Source organism: Pezoporus flaviventris, unplaced genomic scaffold (genome assembly GCF_033815535.1).
Source record: "Pezoporus flaviventris isolate CSIRO_AGI_PZ_B2104156 unplaced genomic scaffold, CSIRO_AGI_Pfla_v1 ptg000371l, whole genome shotgun sequence".
NCBI classification, from domain to species: domain Eukaryota; kingdom Metazoa; phylum Chordata; class Aves; order Psittaciformes; family Psittacidae; genus Pezoporus; species Pezoporus flaviventris.
In genome coordinates, this window is record NW_026892918.1 from 734 (window position 1) to 22,528 (window position 21,795).

At 46.3% G+C, this 21,795-nt stretch overlaps 2 protein-coding genes across 2 annotated transcripts; both read right to left on the reverse strand.

Moving 5' to 3' along the window:
* Positions 1-2,500: 2,500 nt before the first annotated feature.
* LOC133263605 (uncharacterized protein C11orf24-like) lies at positions 2,501-9,457 on the reverse strand. Its single transcript, XM_061443445.1, has 3 exons — positions 9,291-9,457; positions 5,563-5,679; positions 2,501-4,343 (listed from the first exon to the last, which is right to left on the reverse strand). The coding sequence occupies exons 1-3, from the start codon at positions 9,445-9,447 to the stop codon at positions 3,148-3,150; spliced, it is 1,470 nt and encodes a 489-aa protein (XP_061299429.1). The 5' UTR covers positions 9,448-9,457; the 3' UTR covers positions 2,501-3,147.
* A 4,366-nt stretch (positions 9,458-13,823) lies between these two features.
* Positions 13,824-15,359, reverse strand: LOC133263609 (inositol 1,4,5-trisphosphate receptor-interacting protein-like 1). Its single transcript, XM_061443449.1, has one exon. The coding sequence runs from the start codon at positions 15,357-15,359 to the stop codon at positions 13,824-13,826; it is 1,536 nt and encodes a 511-aa protein (XP_061299433.1).
* Positions 15,360-21,795: the final 6,436 nt, after the last annotated feature.

The window sequence follows — 21,795 nt, forward strand, 5'->3', positions numbered from 1 at the left end:
GGGCAGAGATGCAACATATAGATGGGCCCGTGATCGAGGGGTGGACTTAACAATGGACACTATTGCCCAGGTTATTCATGAGTGTGAAACGTGTGCTGCAATTAAACAAGCCAAGCGGTTAAAGCCTCTTTGGTATGGAGGACGATGGTTGAATATTTATACAAATATGGGGAGGCCTGGCAGATTGACTATATCACACTGCCACCAACCCGCCAAGGCAAGCGCCATGTGCTTACCATGGTGGAAGCAACCACCGGGTGGCGGCTGGAAACATACGCTGTGCCCCATGCCACTGCCCGGAACACTATCCTGGGCCTTGAGAGACAGATTTTGTGGTGACACGGCACCCCAGAGAGAATTGAGTCAGACAATGGGACTCATTTCCAGAATAACCTTATAGACACTTGGGCCAAAGAGCATGGCCTTGAGTGGGTATATCACATCCCCTACCATGCACCAGCCTCTGGGAAAATCGAACGGTACAATGGGCTGTTAAAAACTACACTGAGAGCAATGGGTGGGGGAACTTTCAAGCATTGGGATACACACTTAACCAAAGGCCACCTGGTTGGTCAACACCAGAGGATCTGCCAACAGGGCTGGCCAGCCCAGTCGGAACTTTTACATATTGGAGAGGGGGACAAAGTTCCTGTGGTGCATATGGCGAATTTGCTGGGGAAGACAGTCTGGGTTACTCCTGCTTCAGGTCAAAGCAAATCCACTCGTGGGATTGCTTTTCCTCAGGGACCTGGATATACTTGGTGGGTAATGCAGGAAGACGGGGAACTCTTGATGTATACCTCAAGGGGATTTGATTTTAGGGGGAAACAGCCAATGAACTTAATTGTATGCAGTTGCCTGCTATGTAATACTTTTGTAGCCCATCAACTAGATGTCTTCAGGGCATCAGCGACTAGCCCTGACTTCCCTCCTACCATCATCCCAACAGAGGATAAACTTTGATAGAACCAGACGAGTTCCGCACTAAAGGAACGACCGGTAGCAGCAGGCAACGATCCAATACTGCACACAGCCTCTCCTGCCCTGAAAGACTCTTACAAGAGATGGAACCTGACACAATGGACGGAATTGAATCGGCAGCATTATAGGAATTGGTCCATGCACTAAAAAAATGATCTCTTTCTCTTGGTCTGTGTGTGTATGTGGGATCTGAGCATGAAGTGAATGGTATGGAATAAGGGGTGGATACTGTCCTGGGTTTAGCAGTAGCAGTCGATTTTTCTCCTTCTTGGTAGCTGGTGCAGCGCTGTGTTTTGACTTTCAGCGTGGGAACAGTGCTGATAACACCAATGTTTTGAGTTGTCACTAAGTAATGTTTACCCTGACTTGTGAGGCTCATGCTCTGCCAGGGAGGAGGGGAAGCCGGGAGGAAGCAGAGACAGGACACCTGATCCAGGCTAGCCAAAGAGGTATTCCATACCACAGCACGTCATGTCCCAGGGTGGGGTGGTAACTGGGAGTTACCCGAAAGGACACGGGGTCTTCTGGGTCAGACTCGTTTTTTGGCAGGTGGTATCGTATTCTCTTCCCTTGTTATTTTCTCTTATCATTGTTGTCATTGGTGGTAGCAGTGGTGATTTGTGTTGTACATCGGTTGCTGGACTGTTCTTGTCTCAACCCGTGGGAGTTGCATTCTTTCGATTCTCCTCCCCATCCCTCTGGCAGCGGGGAAAGGGACACAGTCCTCGACTGCTTCCAGCACAGCACCACTCACTGGGAGTGAGTGAACAAGCTGTCTGGCTGGGTTTAAACCACGAGAATGATGAATAAGAAGTTTCTTATACAATACAAAGTAGCCTCTTCCACGGTAATGACTCCCTCCAAATTCTAAACAGCCAAAGAATTTGGATAAATAACCAAACCAAAATCCAACAGCTCAAATTCTGAGGTTTGCCTATTATCAGCCTCAAGATAACATGCAAGCAGAATTAAAGAAGAGTAAAGTAATTCAAAGTGAGAGGCAAGATATCAGTCTGGTAAAAAAATAATACACTCCACTCAGAGTCCACATACGTTCCATTGATCTAGCATTTTGCTATTGGTATGTATGTGTCATTCAAATAAGACGCATTAATCACTGAAAAATACTTCCTGAAAATTAATTGTTTCTACTCACACTCTCAGATGCAGATCTTAGCAGGTGAGCTGCAACACCATGTGCAATAAGGTTTCCAAACTACTAGCAACTAGGAGCTGGTCCTGAATGCAGAACAAAAACCTGAACAGAGCCTGATGCTCTACATGTGAAAGACAATAAGCAGTAAATGGGCCTGCATACCCGGGAGACTGGAAGCATGCTGCTCTGATATTACAGAAGCAGTACCCTGGAAGAGGATCAGCATCTTCTCTGACATGTCCATACATCCAGTGAGGCCTTCAAAGCTCCCACACCTGAAACATAGAAGTAGAGCTAATCTGCCCTCAAAGCCACTTGCCTGCTTCTGAACTGTCAGTGACAGGAACGAAAACAGAAATGCAATAAGATATGCTCTTCCAGGGCCCCATTTATTAAGTGAATACAAAAATAATATAATTTAAGTGCAGAGGCACAATAATCTGCTCCATGGCTAAAAGATATCTTGGGTTAGCAGTAAACGCAGTTCACAATGCCTTGTAAACAGACCTCTTTACAAGCAAGAGGCATACTGAAACATGACACACCTTGGATTAGAAGTTACCTGTTGCAGCAATACTCCCCACTTCTCATCTTGAGATTTCAGGGCACTTCACAAAACATTTTCAGAAGAGCCCATGTGAAACAAATGAAACACAAGCAACTTGCACTGTAAAAAGTTGAGAAAGTACCACAGCATGTTCCAAGCATGATGGCTTTTACCCCTTGTCAGGTTTGGTTTGCAATGAGAAATAACAGCCAAAGCTACTGTGCATTATGGAAGTTTTAAAAATGAATACTTCTTTTTAAAATTATTTTTACAGCAACCTGTGGCACAGCTGAATAAAAAATAACATTTTTCTTAATACAGTACATGGCATTTCTCCTCAATTGCACAAGTAAATTTGGAAGCGCTTTCAGTTTGTGTTATAGGCAAACAGGAAAGAAAAATAAGTCAGGCAGGCCTTCAGTCTCCTTTCCATCTCTCTGCCCACTGTTTTATCCCCACCCTTTCACATCTGAGAGTCCACATACATTCCATTGATCAGGTAATCCACCTGCGTGTAATCCTTCTTCTTGTAGCTCTCATAGGCCTGCATAAGGAAAAGAACTATAACAGTTATGAAAAACACCATACCAACTAAAAGCACTGCAAGAAGCAAACTTTTATCCACCAAGTACTGAGTCAGGGGCTCTGCTGCAATGAGAAGATACTCATTGTCTATGTCCTGAGTTTCTGCAAGGCCCGAAACTGTTGCTTTGGGTGCACCTGCTGGAACGATGGCTGTTGAAAAAATGTGAGCTGTTGACTCTATCCCATGCCCAGGCACAGTTTCTGCTATATGGGCAGTAATTAAAACTGTGGCACTTCTTGTAGAGCCCATATGAGAAGTCGATTTACTCAAGGATGTTGTGGCTATACGTGCTTCTGAATCTAGATTTGGCAATGTAACAGGGAGTGGATTCACAGAGTGAGAACTCTCCAAGGGTGTAATTTTCATGGCATGAGTGGAAGTAGTGGCAGATGTTCCTACAGCTGGTGGGATGGAGGTGGCCAGTGTTGTGGTCAGTGTCTTCAGGCCAGCTTCAGTAGTGGTGGGGCTACTAGAGCAGGGAGTGCTGGTGGTGGTGATGGCTGGATTAAACTGCTCTGTCTGACTCACTGGAGTACCTGAAGTGACAGTGAGAAGAGCAGAAGTGGGGGACAACCCTGAGACAGAGCTACTATTTCCTGATTTTTCAGTGGTGGCCACACGCTTGGTGACATGGCTGGATGTGGAAGCAGAGATGTTACCAGACGTGGGAAAAGAGGGAATGGATGACATAGCTGTAGAAAGATGACCAGAAACTTCACGGGCATTTGAGGCTTCAGCAGTTGTTTCATAAGCTGAAGTGAGGACAGTTGCATTTATAACATCTTTTGTTATGTCTGTGACAGCAGTGGTGGTTGCTATGGTGGTGGTAGCATTGCTTGCAATTGTTTCTCTTGCAGTTGTTGTTACGGCTGTGGCAGCAGTGTTAGTATTGCTTGCAATTGTTTCTGTTGCATTTGTTGTTACATTTCCACTGTCAGCCCCAAGAAAATCCCTCAGATGAATCTTGTGAGTTTGAACAGGTAAGGACAGGTTTTCCACATTGTTTTGGTCAACTTGTGCATTCAGCATCCTCCTCTTTTTCTGTGGATAGCTTTGGTGGTGAAACAGGATTCCTTCAAAAAGACAAAAACAATGAGTGTCGTAAGACTAAAACTCTCAAGATCAAATCTGACTTCAAACCCCAACATGCAAACCAGAACACATTCTGCAGCACATGTAGTACAACTGAAATAAATCAGTCCTAAAGTCAGCAATTTTTTTTTTTTTTTGGGGGGGGGGGGAAAGGGCAAGATGTTGTTTGTCATTTGTATTTGCCTCAGACCACTGGCATTTGCCCAACCAAGGAATTATCTCCACAAAAGGGGAGTAAGGAAGTGCAGAGTTGCAATGTAGAAGCACATTATCAACAGGAGTAGCGTTACAAGTGCCAGCTCCTGAGAAGAAGCTCTCACACTTTCAAAGTTACACAGCATCAACAAAGCCTTCATGCTTAGATTCATAATTTCCATCTCTCAAAACTGAGTGGAAATTTCCGCTTACACTTTCATACTTCAGAAGAATCTCCTTCACAATTAGTGACCTAGATTTATAGAGACCTAAATCCCATCAAAGACCTTTGCTTATCAAAGGTCTGTAGCTATACTGCAAAGAAAACTTTGCCAAGCCAAAAGAACCATGGACAAACTTCTTTTTTCTAAAAAAAAAAAAAAAAAAACCAAACCCAAACCAAAAACAAAACCACAACAACAAAACCAACCAACCAACCAAAAATCAACAAAAAACTTGGGTACAGCAAACTCTTGAAACATACTGTAGAAAATTGATTCCCCAGTTTCCAACAAGCTCCATTTTGTTGTTGTGTCACTTAATTAAAATTGAAGACCCTGGCACTGTAAAGTCACCATGAGCAATTGCTACTAAGGCTGCTCCCATTATAGAAACAGCCTGCTGCCTCTGGCGCAAAATCCTGCAATCTCTGGAAAAGCAATGCCAAAGCATTTTTCCTTTCTCTTAAAAAAATGTAAATACATCTGTTATGCCTTTATGTTCCAAAGGAGGGTGCGTGGAGTGCAAACAGCTTGAATGAATGATGTGCTCAATATGGTGACAAACTGTTACTCAAAGACAGATCATGTACCTGTAAGTGCCAGAGTCCTCACAAGGCTGAAGAAACAGTTTTTCCAGTGGACTAAGTTCACCTACAGAATCGTCCTGCAAGGCATCTCGCAACCCATTTCTCTCTGCGAAAAGCCAGTCAATGTGTAAACACAGGCATTTAAAGCAAAAGGACAAGGATCCTGGATTTAGCAGGAGCCTGAAGCATGGAATTACCTCCAAGCAGATCTTTGATGTCTCGTTCCCCAGCATTGTGGCACACACTCAGCTGGTGACAGCGGAAGAGGATGCAATAATTTTGGTAGGGCACAAACCAATTACAGTGATGGTTACCTGAAAACAACAGAGAAAATAAAGTCATGTTATCACAGAATGGTTTGGGTTGGAAAGGACCTTAAGATCGAGTTCCAACCCCTCTGCCATGGGCAGGGACACCTCCCACTAGATCAGGTTGTCCAAGGCTCTGTCCAACCTGGCCTTGAACACTGCCAGTTAAAGAATCTAACCAGTTGGGTCACTACACACTGTATACTGAATGCACTGCTTCAGGTCTGTAATTAAAGAATTAAAAACAAAACTAAACCCCAACCACAATAGCTGGAAGGTCAGGCCTTAAGGGATCCTAACAGCCTTAGTGAAAACAACTGGAAGATTAGTTCAATCAATATAGCTGCTGCAGCCTACCTACCTGCTTGTCTTTTGGTATCAACATCTCCTAACAACAGCAATTTACTCACCCAGACAATGACAAAGAGAGTGCTGTACAGTTTGGACCCATCTAAATGCTAGCATTAATCCACATGTCTGAATAGGGGGGTAGGGTGAGGGGAAGTGAGCTGTAACTGAGAAGCCACTCATCACCCATGGGAGAGGGCTCTCATCTCAGTGCTTGGAGTTCCACAGAAATTTACTCTTCATTTGCTGAACCAATTACATTTCAAGAAATTAAAACCCACTCCTCAGAAATGAAAGCACATTTGGATGTGCCCCAATTCCAAATCCCACCTCCTGTCCCTCACCTGACAAGCCACACTAGTGGAGAAATGCAGGCCATCTACTACTGTAAATCATGCCATTTCCCATTTCTTGGGAAGGGGAAAACAAAAAGCCACCAGCCTCTCTTGCACTGGCTACTTGTCTAAGTCAGTCAGTTCAGAAAGATCAAGAGACAAATGTGGTCAGCATCATTAAAACACCCTGGTTTCTGATGCCTTCAGGATGGTATCCAGCTGCTCATGACTTCCCTGTTGCTCCCCAGGAGAACCAGAGACCTCTACTGAGCTGTACTGATTAATACTCTCTCATGCAACTCCAGACTGAAGCTCCAGCCGACATGTACACTGCAAGACACATGCCACCCAGTGGCTCCTTTTTGCTTACTTCTAATTAGGAGACAGAAGGAAAAAAAAAAAAAAGAATAAAAATGTGGAAGGACAACAAATGTTCTTCAGAGCTATTCTGAAAGGAAACTATGTAGGCAGATGCCAAGGTTTTCCCTAAAACTGGTTTACTTCATGCTTAAGCCTGCTGCTACTGGAAAGAAACTGCAGATACACATAGGCAAACAGAAGCCAGGTAAGCAGCTGCACTGTGGAATTAGTGAGCAGGAATATTTGCTCTTGCAGCCATGTCATATTTTTCCTTTATTTTTCCCAGAGTATGCAGGATAGCCCAAAAGTATGTTCTCAGAGCTAGATTGCTCAGATGACCAGGATTTTCCCCTTCAGCTCTGGACTGGCTGCCATAGAAGAAACTTGAGAGAGCTCTGAATATGGCTGAGGATGCAAATGCAAGAGCATGGTCTTACCTTCCAACACAAGTTCACCACATTCATGAAGCACCTGGGAATCCTGGATTGCCAGATCTTTGCTAAGATGCTTGCCCTAGCAGTATCTGGAGACTTGAACCCATTGCATTAGACAACAAATGGAGGTTAAATCTACTACCCATGTTGTCAGCCCTAGGGAGTTTTGCTGCTTTTATTAGCATGCAATTGAAGTGTCAAACTGTTTCATGATACTGATACAATCACAGAATGGTTAGGGTTCTGTTTTGTGATATGTTAGTTTGCTAACTATGTACCCTGGCTGATGCTGTGGGTGCTTGAAGGCAATGCTGGAATAGCTAGACCAGCAAACATTCCCTTTTCTGCAGAGCATATCTGAGACGTGAATATACTAGCAAAAGTTCTTCTTGTGACAGTTACACTACTCCAAGTTAGTGATGTGATTTGTACCCTTGCTGTCATAACATCTGCAGAATAGAGCCTAACCAGCCAGGAATGTTATTTTTCCACTTCTCCAAGCAACGTAGCTGTGAGACGCCTCCCCATGCAACCTTGGCCTGTAAGTTAACACTACACTACCTTAAAAAATAACAACCACTGCTCCTTTACTGACAGTTACATAGGTATAACTATTCTGACACCTAAGCCTCAGGCCTCACATTTGTAATGAAAGAAAGCACAAAAATAAATAGGGGAAGGTGGGAATGGAGAACAAGAGCAGTAATGCTGATCTTAAAACCTGAAGTTGTTTTTTGGTTTGTTTTTTTTTTTCTTAAAGACATTTCAGGTCCTTCTTTCTATGCACATGGCTAATACACTGATATGAAGAGCTTGCATATTTTCCATTTCCCTTGACACCAGGCAGTGCAGCAGATGGGCCATCAAGTAACAACTAGCAATAAACTGCTTCAGTGGGTTTAATACAGAACATAAAACCTTGGTTTAGTTTTGTGTCCATCCTGAGGGTGGAAAGGGTCACCTAATTCCAGAGGGTCCACCCCTTCTGCCCAATAAAGGCAACACTCAACTGGACTTGCTCTGTACAAAACAGAGCAGGAGAGAACAAGGTGAAGGGCATAAAAAAAAACGTGGTTGAAGTCAGTCACAGGATGAAGCATGCACTCAGATCATCTCCCAGCCCTGACCATGGACTAAATTCCTCACATCCCCAGGATGAGGCAGCTGATAGCAACTTTTCTACCCTTATCAAAATATCAGGAAGTTAAAATTACATGGGCAGTGTTTAGAGATTCTCAGGTGGAACAGACAAACATGCAGTGCTACATACCCTAAGTGTCAGCAAAGTCGGTGTGAATGTGTCATCTTTCTATGGTTTACCACCTTAAAAAGCAGGAGTTTTCACAGCTCTGGTGCCTGGGAGACAAACCCACTCATCTTTTACCTCCTAAATAAAACAGTTTACAAAGGTGCTTTCTTTCCACCACGAAGGGAAGTCTCATGTTTAAAATAAAGGTTTGAAACCACTGGGCTTTAGAAAAAGGCATCTTTATGATATTCCTATCAATCCGATTGTCAGACATTCATCCACCTGAATCAAGGTCTCATCTTCACCACATTATCACCAATTGTTTGTAGGTGCCACAAGCTTTCAAGTGTGGCTAGATAAGATCAGGGCCTTCATAAGGACAATTCTGAAAAACTCATTTAGAAGTTTAATGCTTTTTAAAGACACCAGAAGAAGAAAGCAGAAGGCTCTCATTCTGCAAAACTTGTTTAACCCTTCATTGCAGGATACGATTGGTTTCTTCTGAGGTAGAAAAACCACACATAAATACCAGTGAGCACAGACTACTCATCCCAGTGCAGCCATCTACAAGAGCACTGTTCACTTGCAAACATCTGGCAGCATGGAAAAATCATTTTCAAGTCAAGTGACCTAACACTGTTTGCAAGCTGCCAGTGCTCACCAAGAACACATGCATGCTGTTTCTTACAGAAGGTAGAAGGGCCCTGGGAAATGGTTGTTCTGGATTCAGTTTAATCAGTTATTTAGCACCACTGGACTGCACAGAGCCGCCGTAACTGTAAATGCCTGTAAACAACTGAAATTAAGAATGACAGTTGTCAGGGAAGCAGAGGAGACCTTTAAGGAACAGAAAACACAGCTGAAATTTCAGCTAAGGGACAAGACCTTCACCTGAAGCACCCAGGCTTTGACAAGCCTGCCTGCACTCCTTTTCAGTTGTAAGCATGTTTATTCGCACTACATGGACTCCTCTCCCTTTCAGGACAGAAAACCTGTGCTCGCATATACAGAAAGAGATCAGCAGGAAGAATACAACGGCAGTCCACATCTTCAGGGTTGGCCTTTGTACTGGGTTCAGCAGTAGCAGTCATGTTTTGTTTTTTTTTTTCCTTTGTGCTAGCTGGTGCAGTGCTGTGTTTTGACTTCCAGCCTGAGAACAGTGTTGGTGAAGTCAATGTTTTCAGTTGTTGCTAAGTGATGTTTACCCTGACCAAGGACTTTGTGAGGCTCATGCTCTGCCAGGGAGGAGGGGAAGCCGGGAGGAAGCAGAGATGGGGCGCCTGACTCGGGCTAGCCAGGGAGGTATTCCATACCACAGCACGTCATGGCCGGGGTGGGGGGTGACTGGGAGTTACCCGGAAGGACACGGGCTTCCGGGTGGAACTCATCTTCCCTGCCGGTGGTATCGTATTCTCTTCCCTTGTTATTTTCCCTTATCATTGTTGTAGTTGATAGTAGCGGTGGTGATTTGTGTACATTGGTTGCTGGACTGTTCTTGTCTCAACCCGTGGGAGTTGCACTCTTTCGATCCTCCTCCCCGTTCCTCCGGGAGTGGGGGAGAACCCCGGTGGGGGGGGGGACACGGACCTCGATTGTTGTCAGCTCGGCACCACTCACTGGGAGTGAGTGAACAAGTTACCTGACTGGGTTTAAACCACGACAGCCTTGCAGAGAGGCTTCTTTTCCCAGGAGCAGCTCTTTCTTATCTCGCTTTCAATCCACTGCAGTATTCCTATTAAAAAGAAGAAAACAAATCAATTTATATCAAGCAATTTTTATATTAAATACACTCCTATCAGCAGGAATGGGAAAAAAATATATACAAAATGAAAGCAAGTATCATTACACACAACATACAGGCAAGGATGCAGAAGCAGGAAGAAAAAACCATTCCCGAATTCACAGACAGGCACTTTCTTCAAAAAGGCTACTTTGGTCTTCTTCCCTCAAGCCCCAACAGAGAACAGTTCAAGTCAAAAGCCATGTATAAATGGCAAAAATCAAACCCCACAGGTGTAGGGCAGCACAGAGATGATGCTTTTTGACACGTTCTGGGACCCATAATATTGTTCCCAGGCTCAGCAGAAGGGTTTGCACCAGCTAAAGCACACTGTTAGTATGGGAACTATAGTCGTGGCTCTACCCTTACACTAAGTCAGTTGAAATCAAGCATCAACCTTAGTTGATTCCCGCTCATTGCAAAAAAAAAAAAAAAAACCTAAAAGAAACTTTGACTGAAAACAAGCAAAAGCCAATATTTCAGGTCTTCCGAAACATTACACACACATGATCTGTTGCTGAGGAAGATTCACACCCACAGTAAGGCTTCCCCACATAAAACAATGAATAGGCTATGTCTTTTCTTCGTTACCAATGCACACATGAAACACTGTCCCTGTGGATGGGCCCTCACCCTTCAAGTCGCTGGAGCAGCTTCCATTGACTTCAGAGCCCATCATCAGCCTCTACCTGAATTTACCCTGTTTCCAAGACTTATAAAACTGTATATGAGTTCAGCCTGAACAAGACCAACTGTAAGTCTCTTCCTTAAGCAGTTTTAAGGTGAACTTTCCTCCTCATCACTGTAGCAAGCTTTGGTCTTCATCCTGCAGTTCTGAGGAGAAATCTCATAGCCTTCAAAGAGAAGATTGCTGAGATTCAACTCCCCGTGACATCTGAGAGATGTATGTGATGACTGCAGTTGAAGATGCAAAGACAGTTCACAACACAGAACGAACAGCATGTGTGAACGATATAAATAGCATAGTGAAAAAAATCCAACAGTCATCAGTAAGACCCTGATCTAGCCATCCATGCAAGAAGTTTCACCCTGAGCTCTCAACTCCAGTCCCAATCATGCCTGTGAATTTAAGAATCTGAGTAAGAGCCTTTTTTTTATCTCCAAGAAAGCCCAAGATAATGCTTACTAGCCTTGACTCCCATATTACAACATTCGGATGCTTCGTACCATGAAACTTCTGTTTTGAAATTTTCCTCTACTCTACATCCTAAAGCCCCAAACAGGGTAACAGAGTTTTAGCTTCAAAACCACCCTGCCTGAAAAAGGGTGAAATATAAACAGCAACCCCAAGCTTTGCAGAAGACACAACGTGCAGGTCCACCTTAGACTACCAAGGAGTCAAAGATGGGGACAAAACTTTATACTAAAATGCAGTGCCTCAAATTCAGCATCCCTATTTGCCCTACAAATTCCTAAAGGAACTTAAAGCCTCCTGCCTGCCTTTTTATTTAGGCTAGTAAAAGGAGTTACTTTGGCTGTTGGAAATAGATGGAATATTTGTACATCTGCTTCCCCAGAGAGCCGGGGAGCCTGAAAGGACGAGACTGTAAGGTACCTGGGTACTTGCACCGCTGACCTTAGCTTATGCAGTCCTCTGTGGCTTTCTCCCTGCAATAAACGTGCACAGCATCATGCTCGTTTGTGTGAGCAGCTTTCTCTCTGCAACCAAAAGTTCACGTCTGCGTCATCCCACCTTGCAGCTGAAAACATTTCTAAGTCTGATCTGACAATGTAAGGCTTGTAAGGGAAAGGCAGCTCACCAGCCCCATCTAGTCCTGCGTACCAGACTGTGCCTGGTGTCCAGCCAGCACAAGCTTTGCTGAGGGCTCTCTCCCACTTCACACTGTGCACACACAGCTCAGACTGACTTTGCTCATTCCCTCTCATCACTTGCTCTTCCAAATGCACCTTAGAGAGGAGATAACCTGTGTAATACATAACCGCAGCCCCCGCAGCACAGTACCCAAGAATGAGCTACACAGGAAATCAACCCCATGTTTTCAGCATCATGCTGGTAATATGAATTTGTATTATTCAGGCAAGGTAACTTCAACACTTTTCCCACTGTTCTGAATTACAAGGCACTTCCACAAGTTTACCTTAGCCTTCAGCACACTCTTGCTGTCACTGTTAGCATAAACTGTAGCTTAATCATTGAAAACTCCTGTTGACAAGACTGTGAGCAGGAGGGAAAGCAAGAGAAGATGTGAAATACTCTGCCCACAAGAGATTTTCTTAGAGCAGACAGATCCTTAGTGATCCCATTTGAAGGTGAGATGGGATCTACAGACAGCCTGAACTGCGTTCCTGGGTGACCTGGGAGTACACCAAGTTTGGGACCACTGCTGAAAGTAGATTTTCTGCATGATCTTTGTGACCAGAGAAGCATCATACATGAACACCATTTTTGCAAGCCCTATTGAAGTGCAACTGCTGGGTCTTTGAACTGCATCTGCAGGTAAAATCAGAATAAATCAGGCATATGGACACGAATCCTGTCCTAAATAACCCAGAAGAGGAACAGATTGACTGTGTTTTGAGAAAAGAGAAGGCTAATTAGAGCAAAGGGTGTTTGGAAATTTAGCTTAAAAGGGAAAAATAAATTGTCCTGCACATAGTTGGTCTTCTGCCAGTTTGTGCACTGTGATATTTTCTCTCTCATTGCAAAAGCACAGATCCGTGTTTCATTAATAAATGAACTTTATTCTCAAGAAGAGTCCTGTTGTGCGGGAAGGTGTTTAAATGATTTTTGGTTTAGACATGTGTCCTGGGTTCAGCAGTAGCAGTCATGTTTTTCCTTGGTGGTAGCTGGTGCAGCGCTGTGTTTTGACTTCCAGCCTGAGAACAGTGTTGGTGAAGCCGATGTTTTCAGTTGTTGCTAAGTGATGTTTACCCTGACCAAGGACTTTGTGAGGCTCATGCTCTGCCAGGGAGGAGGGGAAGCTGTGAGGAAGCAGAGATGGGGCGCCTGACCCGGGCTAGCCAGGGAGGTATTCCATACCACAGCACGTCATGGCCGGGGTGGGGGGTGACTGGGAGTTACCCGGAAGGACACGGGCTTCCGGGTGGAACTCGTCTTCCCTGCCGGTGGTATCGTATTCTCTTCCCTTGTTATTTTCCCTTATCATTGTTGTAGTTGATAGTAGCGGTGGTGATTTGTGTTGTACATTGGTTGCTGGACTGTTCTTGTCTCAACCCGTGGGAGTTGCACTCTTTCGATCCTCCTCCCTGTTCCTCCGGGGGGAGGGACGGACCTCGGTTGTTGTCAGCTCGGCACCACTCACTGGGAGTGAGTGAACAAGTTACCTGACTGGGTTTAAACCACGACAACATGGTTACATGCATTACAGTCAGAGACCCTAGTGCAAACAGGATCCTAAGAAGGAGAAAATTGACTGCTACTGCTGAACCCAGGACGCCGCCACAGGTATAACCTGCTGCTGCGCTGGGGAGAACGTCAAGGGGAGAACGCTGCCACTCCTCTGAGAGGCCTGCGGCACAGTTTTCCTTGTGCTTTCTGTGTCCTCTTTCTGTCTCTCCCCTCTTTTTCCCTCAGGTACAAGTTTGTCATCTGCTGTCAGCTTTGCACCCTGCAAACACAGCTCTGTGCACGAAGACCACTTTCAGTGGCCGTAGGTCAGCATTCTTGTGAGGCGATCTTGCAGGTCCATGAACTGCCTCATTGCCTCAGCTTGGGCATCCGGATCCTGTGCCAGATGCTGGAAGAGGTTGAATGGCTCGGCTCTTTGCAAGGCTGGGGGCAAGATGATCTCCTCAGGAATCTTCTCATTCCCAAAGAAGAAGTGGTCAAGGCGTTTCTCCTCCAAGCAGTGGCACAGGTACCGCATGATGTCATCCAGCCTTAGCAGGAAACGTGTCTTGTGCCAGCCTGACAGGGGTGTGGTGTTCAGGAGGTGCATCACCACTGTCTTCAAGGTACAGCTGGAAAAGCCTGTGCCCACCAGAGTGCGGGCGCAGAGCTGCAGGCATCTGAGGTGGAAGCTGCCATCTGGGGCCCGCCTGGTCGTCAGCTCAAAGAACTTTGCCTCTGCCACAGCACAGCTCAATGTCCAGGTTGTGCTTGGGGTGAAGATAGCCTCACTAGCCTGGCTGCTCAGGAAGATGTCCGAGTCGCCTTGCTGCACGCCCAACATAATTTCAATGATGGCTTCCTTCTCTGCTCTTGCTATCTTGAATTTGCAGGAGCGGCTGTAGGGCAGCATAGTTAAAAGCCACTGGTGTGAATGAGGCAGAAGCACCCAGCATGCTTTCACCAGCTCATGAAGCCTGCAAGCTGTTTTCTCCACATCTAGGTAGGAGCCGGTGCAGAGGGTCTGTAGGAGGCTGCGGCCCTGATACATTCTCAGCTCCTCATTGTCGTGGTGGAGGAAGCACAGCATGCCCCCCTCCAGCTGCTCTGCCAGGCATGTACACTGCAGCTCCACGCGGATGCGGAAGTTCCTCTCTGGCACCTGCCCCGGACTGCAGAGCTCCGGGAGAAAGGCGTGGCCAGACGGGGGGCCCAGGGGCACAAGCACTTGATAGACGATGTTTTCTTCATCGGGACTCCAGCCTTCATGTGCGCTGCCTATGCCAAAGCATGGTTCCAGCACTGGGAAGGAGCTGTCTGACAAGACTTGTCTGGCAGCAAGGATAAAAGCATTCACAAGGCTCCTCACAGATTCAGACACTGTGAACAGGTTCTGATTAGGCCATTGTATGTGCTCCTCAAAATGCCTTGTCAGGTCCTTTGTGTATTCACTTTCTTCCTCTTCATTCTGCTCTTCCCGCTCTTCCTCTTCTCTACTGCTGCTGCTGGAGCTGTCCTCTTCACTGCTGCTGCCCTCCTCATGGCTCCTCCTGAGGCACCAGCAGAGCCAAAGAATCAGGAGGAGCAGCATGCCAGCAATCGCCCAGAATTGCCAGTGCTGCAAGGCAGCAAAGAGCAGGCCTCTCCAGGCCACGGGAGTTTGCTCCTTGCTCCTCTGCTCCTGGCTCTTCTGCTCCAGCTCCTGCAGCAGCCGAGTCGTGTCCCGGCTCAGCTGCTTGGTACGGTGCTCCATGCGGCCACGTGTGGCTTCATCCATCTCATCACTGACGACATGCACATTCAGGATGAGCTGTTGCAGAACCCAGAGTGAGCGGTTTGTGACAGCCATGGCCTGCAGAAGAGAGAAAGAATTCAGTGTGGCTGGGAGGGAGGGAAGGAGGAAGGGAGCTGGTGGCGGGGGGAGTGGATGCAGGAGCCGCAGGGAGCTGGGGACAGGCAGGAGAGGGAACGAGGCAGCTGGGAGGCAGCAAGGGCTGCACCCAGGCCCGGTGCCAGCAGCAGCGTGCCCTGCCCAAGGCGCTCGCAGCCAGGGCCTCGATGCAGGGTGAGCACCCACCCCCGGGGGCCCAGGTTTCTGCCCCGGCCCTTGTCCAGCCCAACCTCCCCTCTGCGTGCGCACTCACTGCTGTCCCAGGCTGTACTGGGCCAGTGCTGCCTGCTGGCACCCTCATATCCATCCCCCCCTGTGACTCGTCCCCTGTGATGTCACAGGCACTGGGGGTGCACCGCAGTCCCGCCCACACAACCACGGGCCAGCTGCTTCCCACGCCACTGCCAGAAACGCAGTCCTGGGCCTTGAGAAACAAATCTTGTGTTGACATGGCACCCCAGAGAGACCTGAGTCAGACAATGAGACTCATTTCCAGAACAAACTTATAAACACTTGGGCCAAAGAGCATGGCATTGAGTGGGTATATCACATCCCCTACCATGCAGCAGCCTCTGGGAAAATCAAACGGTACAATGGGCTGCTACACTGAGAGCAATGGGTGGGTGAACTTTCAAACACTGGGATGCACATTTACCAAAAGCCACCTGGTTGGTCAACACCAGAGGATCTGCCAACAGGGCTGGCCCGGCCCAGTCGGAACTTTCACATACTGTAGAAGGGGATAAAGTTCCTGTGGTGCACATGAGGAATTTGCTGGGAAAGACAGTCTGGGTTACTCGTGCTTCATGTAAAGGCAAACCCACTCGTGGCATTGCTTTTGCTCAGGGACCCGGATATACTTGGTGAGTAATGCGGGAAGACGGGGAAGTCCAGTGTGTACCTCAAGGGGATTTGATTGTGGGGGAAAACAGCCAATGAACTTAATTGTATGCTGTTGCCTGCTATGTAGCACTTTTATAGCCCGCCAGCTAGTCTTCAGGTCACCAGTGTCTGGCGCTGACTTCCCTCCAATCACCATCCCAACAAAGAATGAACTTTGAAAAAACAGACCAGCTCAGCAGTGACCGGATGAGTTCCGCTGTGTCTTCAGCAGGCAACAATCCAACACTGCACTGTCCTGGGTTCAGCAGTAGCAGTCATTTTTCTCTTACTTAGTAACTGGTGCAGTGCTGTGTTTTTGACTTTCAGCCTGGGAACAACGCTGATAACACCGATGTTTTTAGTGCTTGTTCGGTAATGTTTACTCTGACCAGCGACTCTCTGATTCTCATGCTCTGCCACGGAGGATGGGAAGCCGGGAGGAAGCAGAGACAGGACACCTGACCCAGACTAGCCAAAGGGGTATTCCATACCACAGCATGTCATGCCTGCTATATGAACTGGGGGCAGTTATCCAGAAGGGCCAGATCACTGCTCGGGACAGGCTGGGTATTGGTCGGCACGTGGTGAGCAGTTGTATTCTCTTCCCTTGTTATTTCCCTTATCATTGTTATTGGTGGTAGCAGTAGTGGTTTTGTGTTACACCTTAGTTACTGGGCTGTTCTTCTCTCAACCCGTGGGAGTCACATTCTTTCGATTCTCCTGCCCATCCCTCTGGGAGCTGGGGGAGGAAGGTGGGGGAGCGAGTGAACGGCTGCATGGTTTCTGGGTTGCCGCCTGGGCCTAAATCACAACAGTTTATTGTGGTGCCCAGCGTGGGGCACAAAAGGTTGAGATAACAACAGATCTGACCAGAGTGCGTCTAATCGTATTGGTGACAAGCATTCATTGTTTTGGATTAATAGTCACTCGTCACAATGCTGATTTATCGGCTCTCAAAGTTGTTGCTCTTGATCTCACAGTTTCAGCATGTCGTACCTTGCTTACAGCTGGCATTTGCTGTCTTACTGTTTATCGGTTGGGGGCCTTGGGCTAAGGTTCTTGTCTCATTGTACTTTATAGTAATGACTTGTAATACAACACAATCATTGATCATGAAACTGATCTGGCTTGCCTTCTCAGTGTGGTCACCACCTCTATACTTTGGGAGGTATATAATAAAAGCGCTTAGCAATTACGCATCTTTTTTCTCCTTCTCGGGTGGTCAACCTGTGAAGGAGACATTCCCTTACCTTCCCAGCTCCCCCACCAGACCGTTTCCAGCATCATTTGAGGGTTCTGAAGGTGTTGAATGGTCTTTGAGTACCCCTGAGACCTGCCTGCTGATTGTGACGGGCATCACCGTGTTGGCACACATACAGAGTGTGTTTTACCGATGACCATTTCATCTGATCTCGAAAGTTAAGCAGAGTTGGGTTTGGGCCTTGTCTAGGGTTAGACCATGATATAGGAGGACCAAGAGATTTTCCCCGAGGCTGGACAGTCATGAGTCGCAGGGTGTGTGGGACAGTATGGGCAAGTATCTAGGCCAGTGGGCCCCTCCAGTTCCTCTCTGGAGGAACAGGTGAGTGAATTTAAAGAGGAGAGCAAAGGTCAAGGATGATCATCCCATGAAAGCTGCGGCTTCAGTCTCTGGTGAGCAGATTCCCAGATGGAGCGGAAGAGCCGATTTTACTTCAGCTCCTGTGATGAAGACTAATCCCTCTCAACAAGACGTAAGTGACCAACGTGATGACCATTAGAGGGGCCCTGCCTCCAGCCAGGTGGAGGTAGGGGATAATCGGATTTACTGGACTGTGTGGATCAAATGGCCTGGCACATCAGTCCCACAGAAGTATAAGGCACTAGTAGATACCGGTGCACAGTGTACCCTGATGCTATCAAGCTGTCAAGGGGTGGAATCCATTTCTATTTCTGGAGTGACAGGAGTCACCATGCCACTTGTAACTGTCCAATCTCTGGGCAACTCTCTGGGTGTATTCTTAAATAGTTGTTTAACCTTAAACAAAACCTGAGCTGTATGCAGCAACATGCTGGCTCCTAGCAAAAGGACCAGGTTGCTTTCAAGGGTGCTCAAGGGCTATTCAAAATTATTAAAAATTATCAAACACTACTGTATTCAGCTTAGAGGAGAATGAAGCTGTTGCAAGGAAGGAGGAAAGGAAAGAAGGAAGAAAGCTGAAGGAAGCTGTCTTCCACGTAGATTGGCACTCAGAGGAGAAAAGTCAAAGGCGTAATTATTAATAGTTCCCAATAGATGACTTCCAAAGTACAGAAATTATGACAATGCTGAGTACACATACCAGATTAGTTTCACAAGCGGTGTTTCTATCATATCATAAACCAGTATGACAAAGTACAACAAAATTATAATCTTAGCCCAAGCCCCAAGGATAATCAACATAATCAGAGGGAACACATACTGCAAGTAAGGTATCATATAACACAACCCTACAAACAAGCACAACAACTCTGACAGCAAATAAATCAAAATCATGGCCAGGGACTATTAAACCATTATGGTGAATGCTCACAACAAATTTGTTTTAACATGGTCTAGTCAGATCTGTCGTTATCTCAACCCTTCCAGGCACATGCTGGGTACCAAGAAGGGGCTATCAAAAACACAGCATTGTACCAGCTGCTAGGAAGAAAATAAACTCTATCTCACATGAAACCAGAACATGCTGACAACCAAGTCACCTCACTTCCAAAGCTATCTCTTTCATTTCCTCAACTCCATACTTGCTCAGATTTTGTCCTCTTGAACTTAAAGGTAATCTTATGTTGTAAGATTCCCTTCTGCCCATTTCTTTCAAGCAACCCCGTGCTTCTGCTGCTGCTTGTGCTATTTGCAGCTATTTTCATAGCACTTTCAGCTTGATGATTGTCCTGGGTTTAGCAAGTAGCAGTCAGTTTTTCGCTGGTGCAGCGCTGTGTTTTGACTTTCAGTGTGGGAACAGTGCTGATAGCACCGATGTTTTCCGTTGTCACTAAGTAATGTTTACTCTGACCAAGGACTTTGTGAGGCTCATGCTCTGCCAGGGAGGAGGGGAAGCCGGGAGGAAGCAGAGACAGGACACCTGACCCAGGCTAGCCAAAGAGGTATTCCATACCACAGCACGTCATGCCCGGGGGTGTAAGCGGCGAGGAGAAGCAGACAGGCCAACCCAATATGGGTGATAAGCAAACTTCTACTTTATTTGTGACGCAGTTCACATATATATAGGAGTGGTATTCAGCCACTCCTCCTAGGCACACCAGTATTGGTTAGCCCCACACAGCTTCCTCCACATTCTCCTCCCATGTCCGGTTTCCGGTTACCTGTGGGGGCCCCCCCCCCGCCTTGCTCGCACAGTCCTCCAGGGCTCCATGGCCCTGCTCTTAGAGTCATTCTGCAACAATTCCCCCCTTTTTCTTTGTGCGAGCATGGCATTGTGGGTTATTCTGTTCACCTGTTTTATCACACAACTATAAGCAAGTCTAATAGCTACAATGATTAACCTAACAATGATACATAAGTGCAGTACTTCAAACAGCAGTGTTTAACTCAACCTGTAACGCCCCGTGAAGACAACCATCTAGTTATTCCTAGGATATTGCTCATTTACTATTGCTGGGTAAGCTGAGCCAGGGTTTTCAGCTGTGCATGTATCGAATTAAAATGACCAGAAAGATTTATACAACACATTCCATCAAACTCTTCACAGCCATGTCCCTGTTCCAACAACAAAAGGTTCTGCAGTGTTGCATGTCTTAGAGAGTCAACATTTAAACAACAAATCAGAAATTGCCTTTGATGTAGTATTTGTCTGCTTAGCAACTCAGTCTGCTTAGTTGAGCCAAGGCCCCGGCTGAAGCACTTACAGTGATTTGGCATATTATGATTGGATACATGTTTTGGAAGACCCTTAATGACTAACATATAATTGGTTAAACACAGGTGTGAGAACTCAACCTTGAAAGCTTGCCAACAGTCCACAGTTCTCATTAACTTGGTGAATTCCAGCCTCTTATCTTGCTTGCTTAAGCTTCTTCGGGCCTCTCATGGCCTTGCTGTACCTTTCAGGACTATTCAAAGTTTATGTACCAATTATGCATTCTCCCATGAGAACACTGTCTCCACATCTCCCCCCTTTTGTTTTCTCCAGTAACAAGTTGCTACTGCAGCAAGGCACACACAAATTTACATTAGCAGAGTAACTATTACAGGGTGCAGCAGCATGTTGAAGATGCTGATGGCAGTGAGGGACTAGCCAAAGAAATTTCTTACCAGTGGAATTCTCCCACCCTCTTAATTTGTTCTATCACCTGCTTTATAAGACTACCATTGTATTAAAATCTTTCTAGCTTTTGCCTTAGCATTTTCTAGCAGCTACTGCAAATTTCCACACTCTAACATCTCTTTTACAAGTGACAAATCTATACAATGCAAGGTGCAGTTTCTTATTAGCAACTAGCTAGTAAATACAGGTGGTTTTATACACAAAATCACAACCTCTAATAATAGCTACTTTACAAGCACACATATTCAGGATGTTACTTTTCAGTTGTCCCCAAGTGATGTTTTGCAGTTAATCGTTCTTTCTCTTCCTCTATCTCATTCTGCTTGGGGTATTCACGGTCAGCTCCTTTAGCTGAGGCATCAGGTTTTTCCATTCGTCTGTCCAGCTCATGGCAGGGCTTGACAAACTTTGCAGGCAGTCGCCATGGACCTGTAGGCAGGAGGACACAAATATACCCCCTCCCACAGGTTATCAGTTCTTCAGTTCTTGAGAAGTAGACAGGTTAAATGCAGCATCATTACTCTCTCTCTCTCTCCCCCCCCCCCCCCCCCCTTTTTTATTTGCAAAAGCCATCCTGCTGGGCAGCAACAATAGCGGCCTGCCTGCTTCAGCAGCAACCATAAATACCCACCGGCAACCACACCTTTATGTTAACCCTTTCATGCCCGAACTGTTAAACAGCTACCCGTTGAAAGCTTTTACATGAACCCAACAACAAGAAAAATACACAGAACACCGTCTGCCCTCAGCACACACATACAAACACACGCGTCTGGGATCCCACAAGCACACCACACAATATTTGAAGCACAAAATCCAGACAATCATTACTCCCACTACAGTTCCACGTACAGAACATGGCACAAGGACCCTGTGGAGACTAACAGCAAACCAGCTCCGAGAGGCATCATTGCAGTGCGAGGTGGCAGGCTCAACCTTAGCGGGTGTCCCCACAGAGGCTCTGCCTCCCCCACATCGTATGAGGCTTGGGCTTTTATACTGACCAAAATGCACACTCATTCCGACAGAGGTGGCCAGCCTGTGCTGGAAGAAGTGGCCAGCAGTATCTACAGAGGTCTCCAAGGGTTGATAGAAACCTGGACATACTTATATTTACCAACTTCTAGTACATGAGTATCACAGAGAAACTGTATGGGCTCCCCCTGTCAATTGCAAGAAAAAATCATAACATATACAGCTTGAGTGTA

Bases quoted from the DNA above. Each gene is read 5' to 3' on its own strand.
- LOC133263605 (XM_061443445.1), bottom strand. From the start codon at position 9,447: ATGTGGACTGCCGTTGTATTCTTCCTGCTGATCTCTTTCTGTATATGC. The intron at 5,680-9,290 runs GTGAAGGTCTTG...TGTTGTTTTCAG, and splicing joins TCAAAGCCTGGGTGCTTCAG to GTAACCATCACTGTAATTGG. The intron at 4,344-5,562 runs GTAATTCCATGC...GTCTTTTTGAAG, and splicing joins CATCAAAGATCTGCTTGGAG to GAATCCTGTTTCACCACCAA.
- LOC133263609 (XM_061443449.1), bottom strand. From the start codon at position 15,359: ATGGCTGTCACAAACCGCTCACTCTGGGTTCTGCAACAGCTCATCCTG.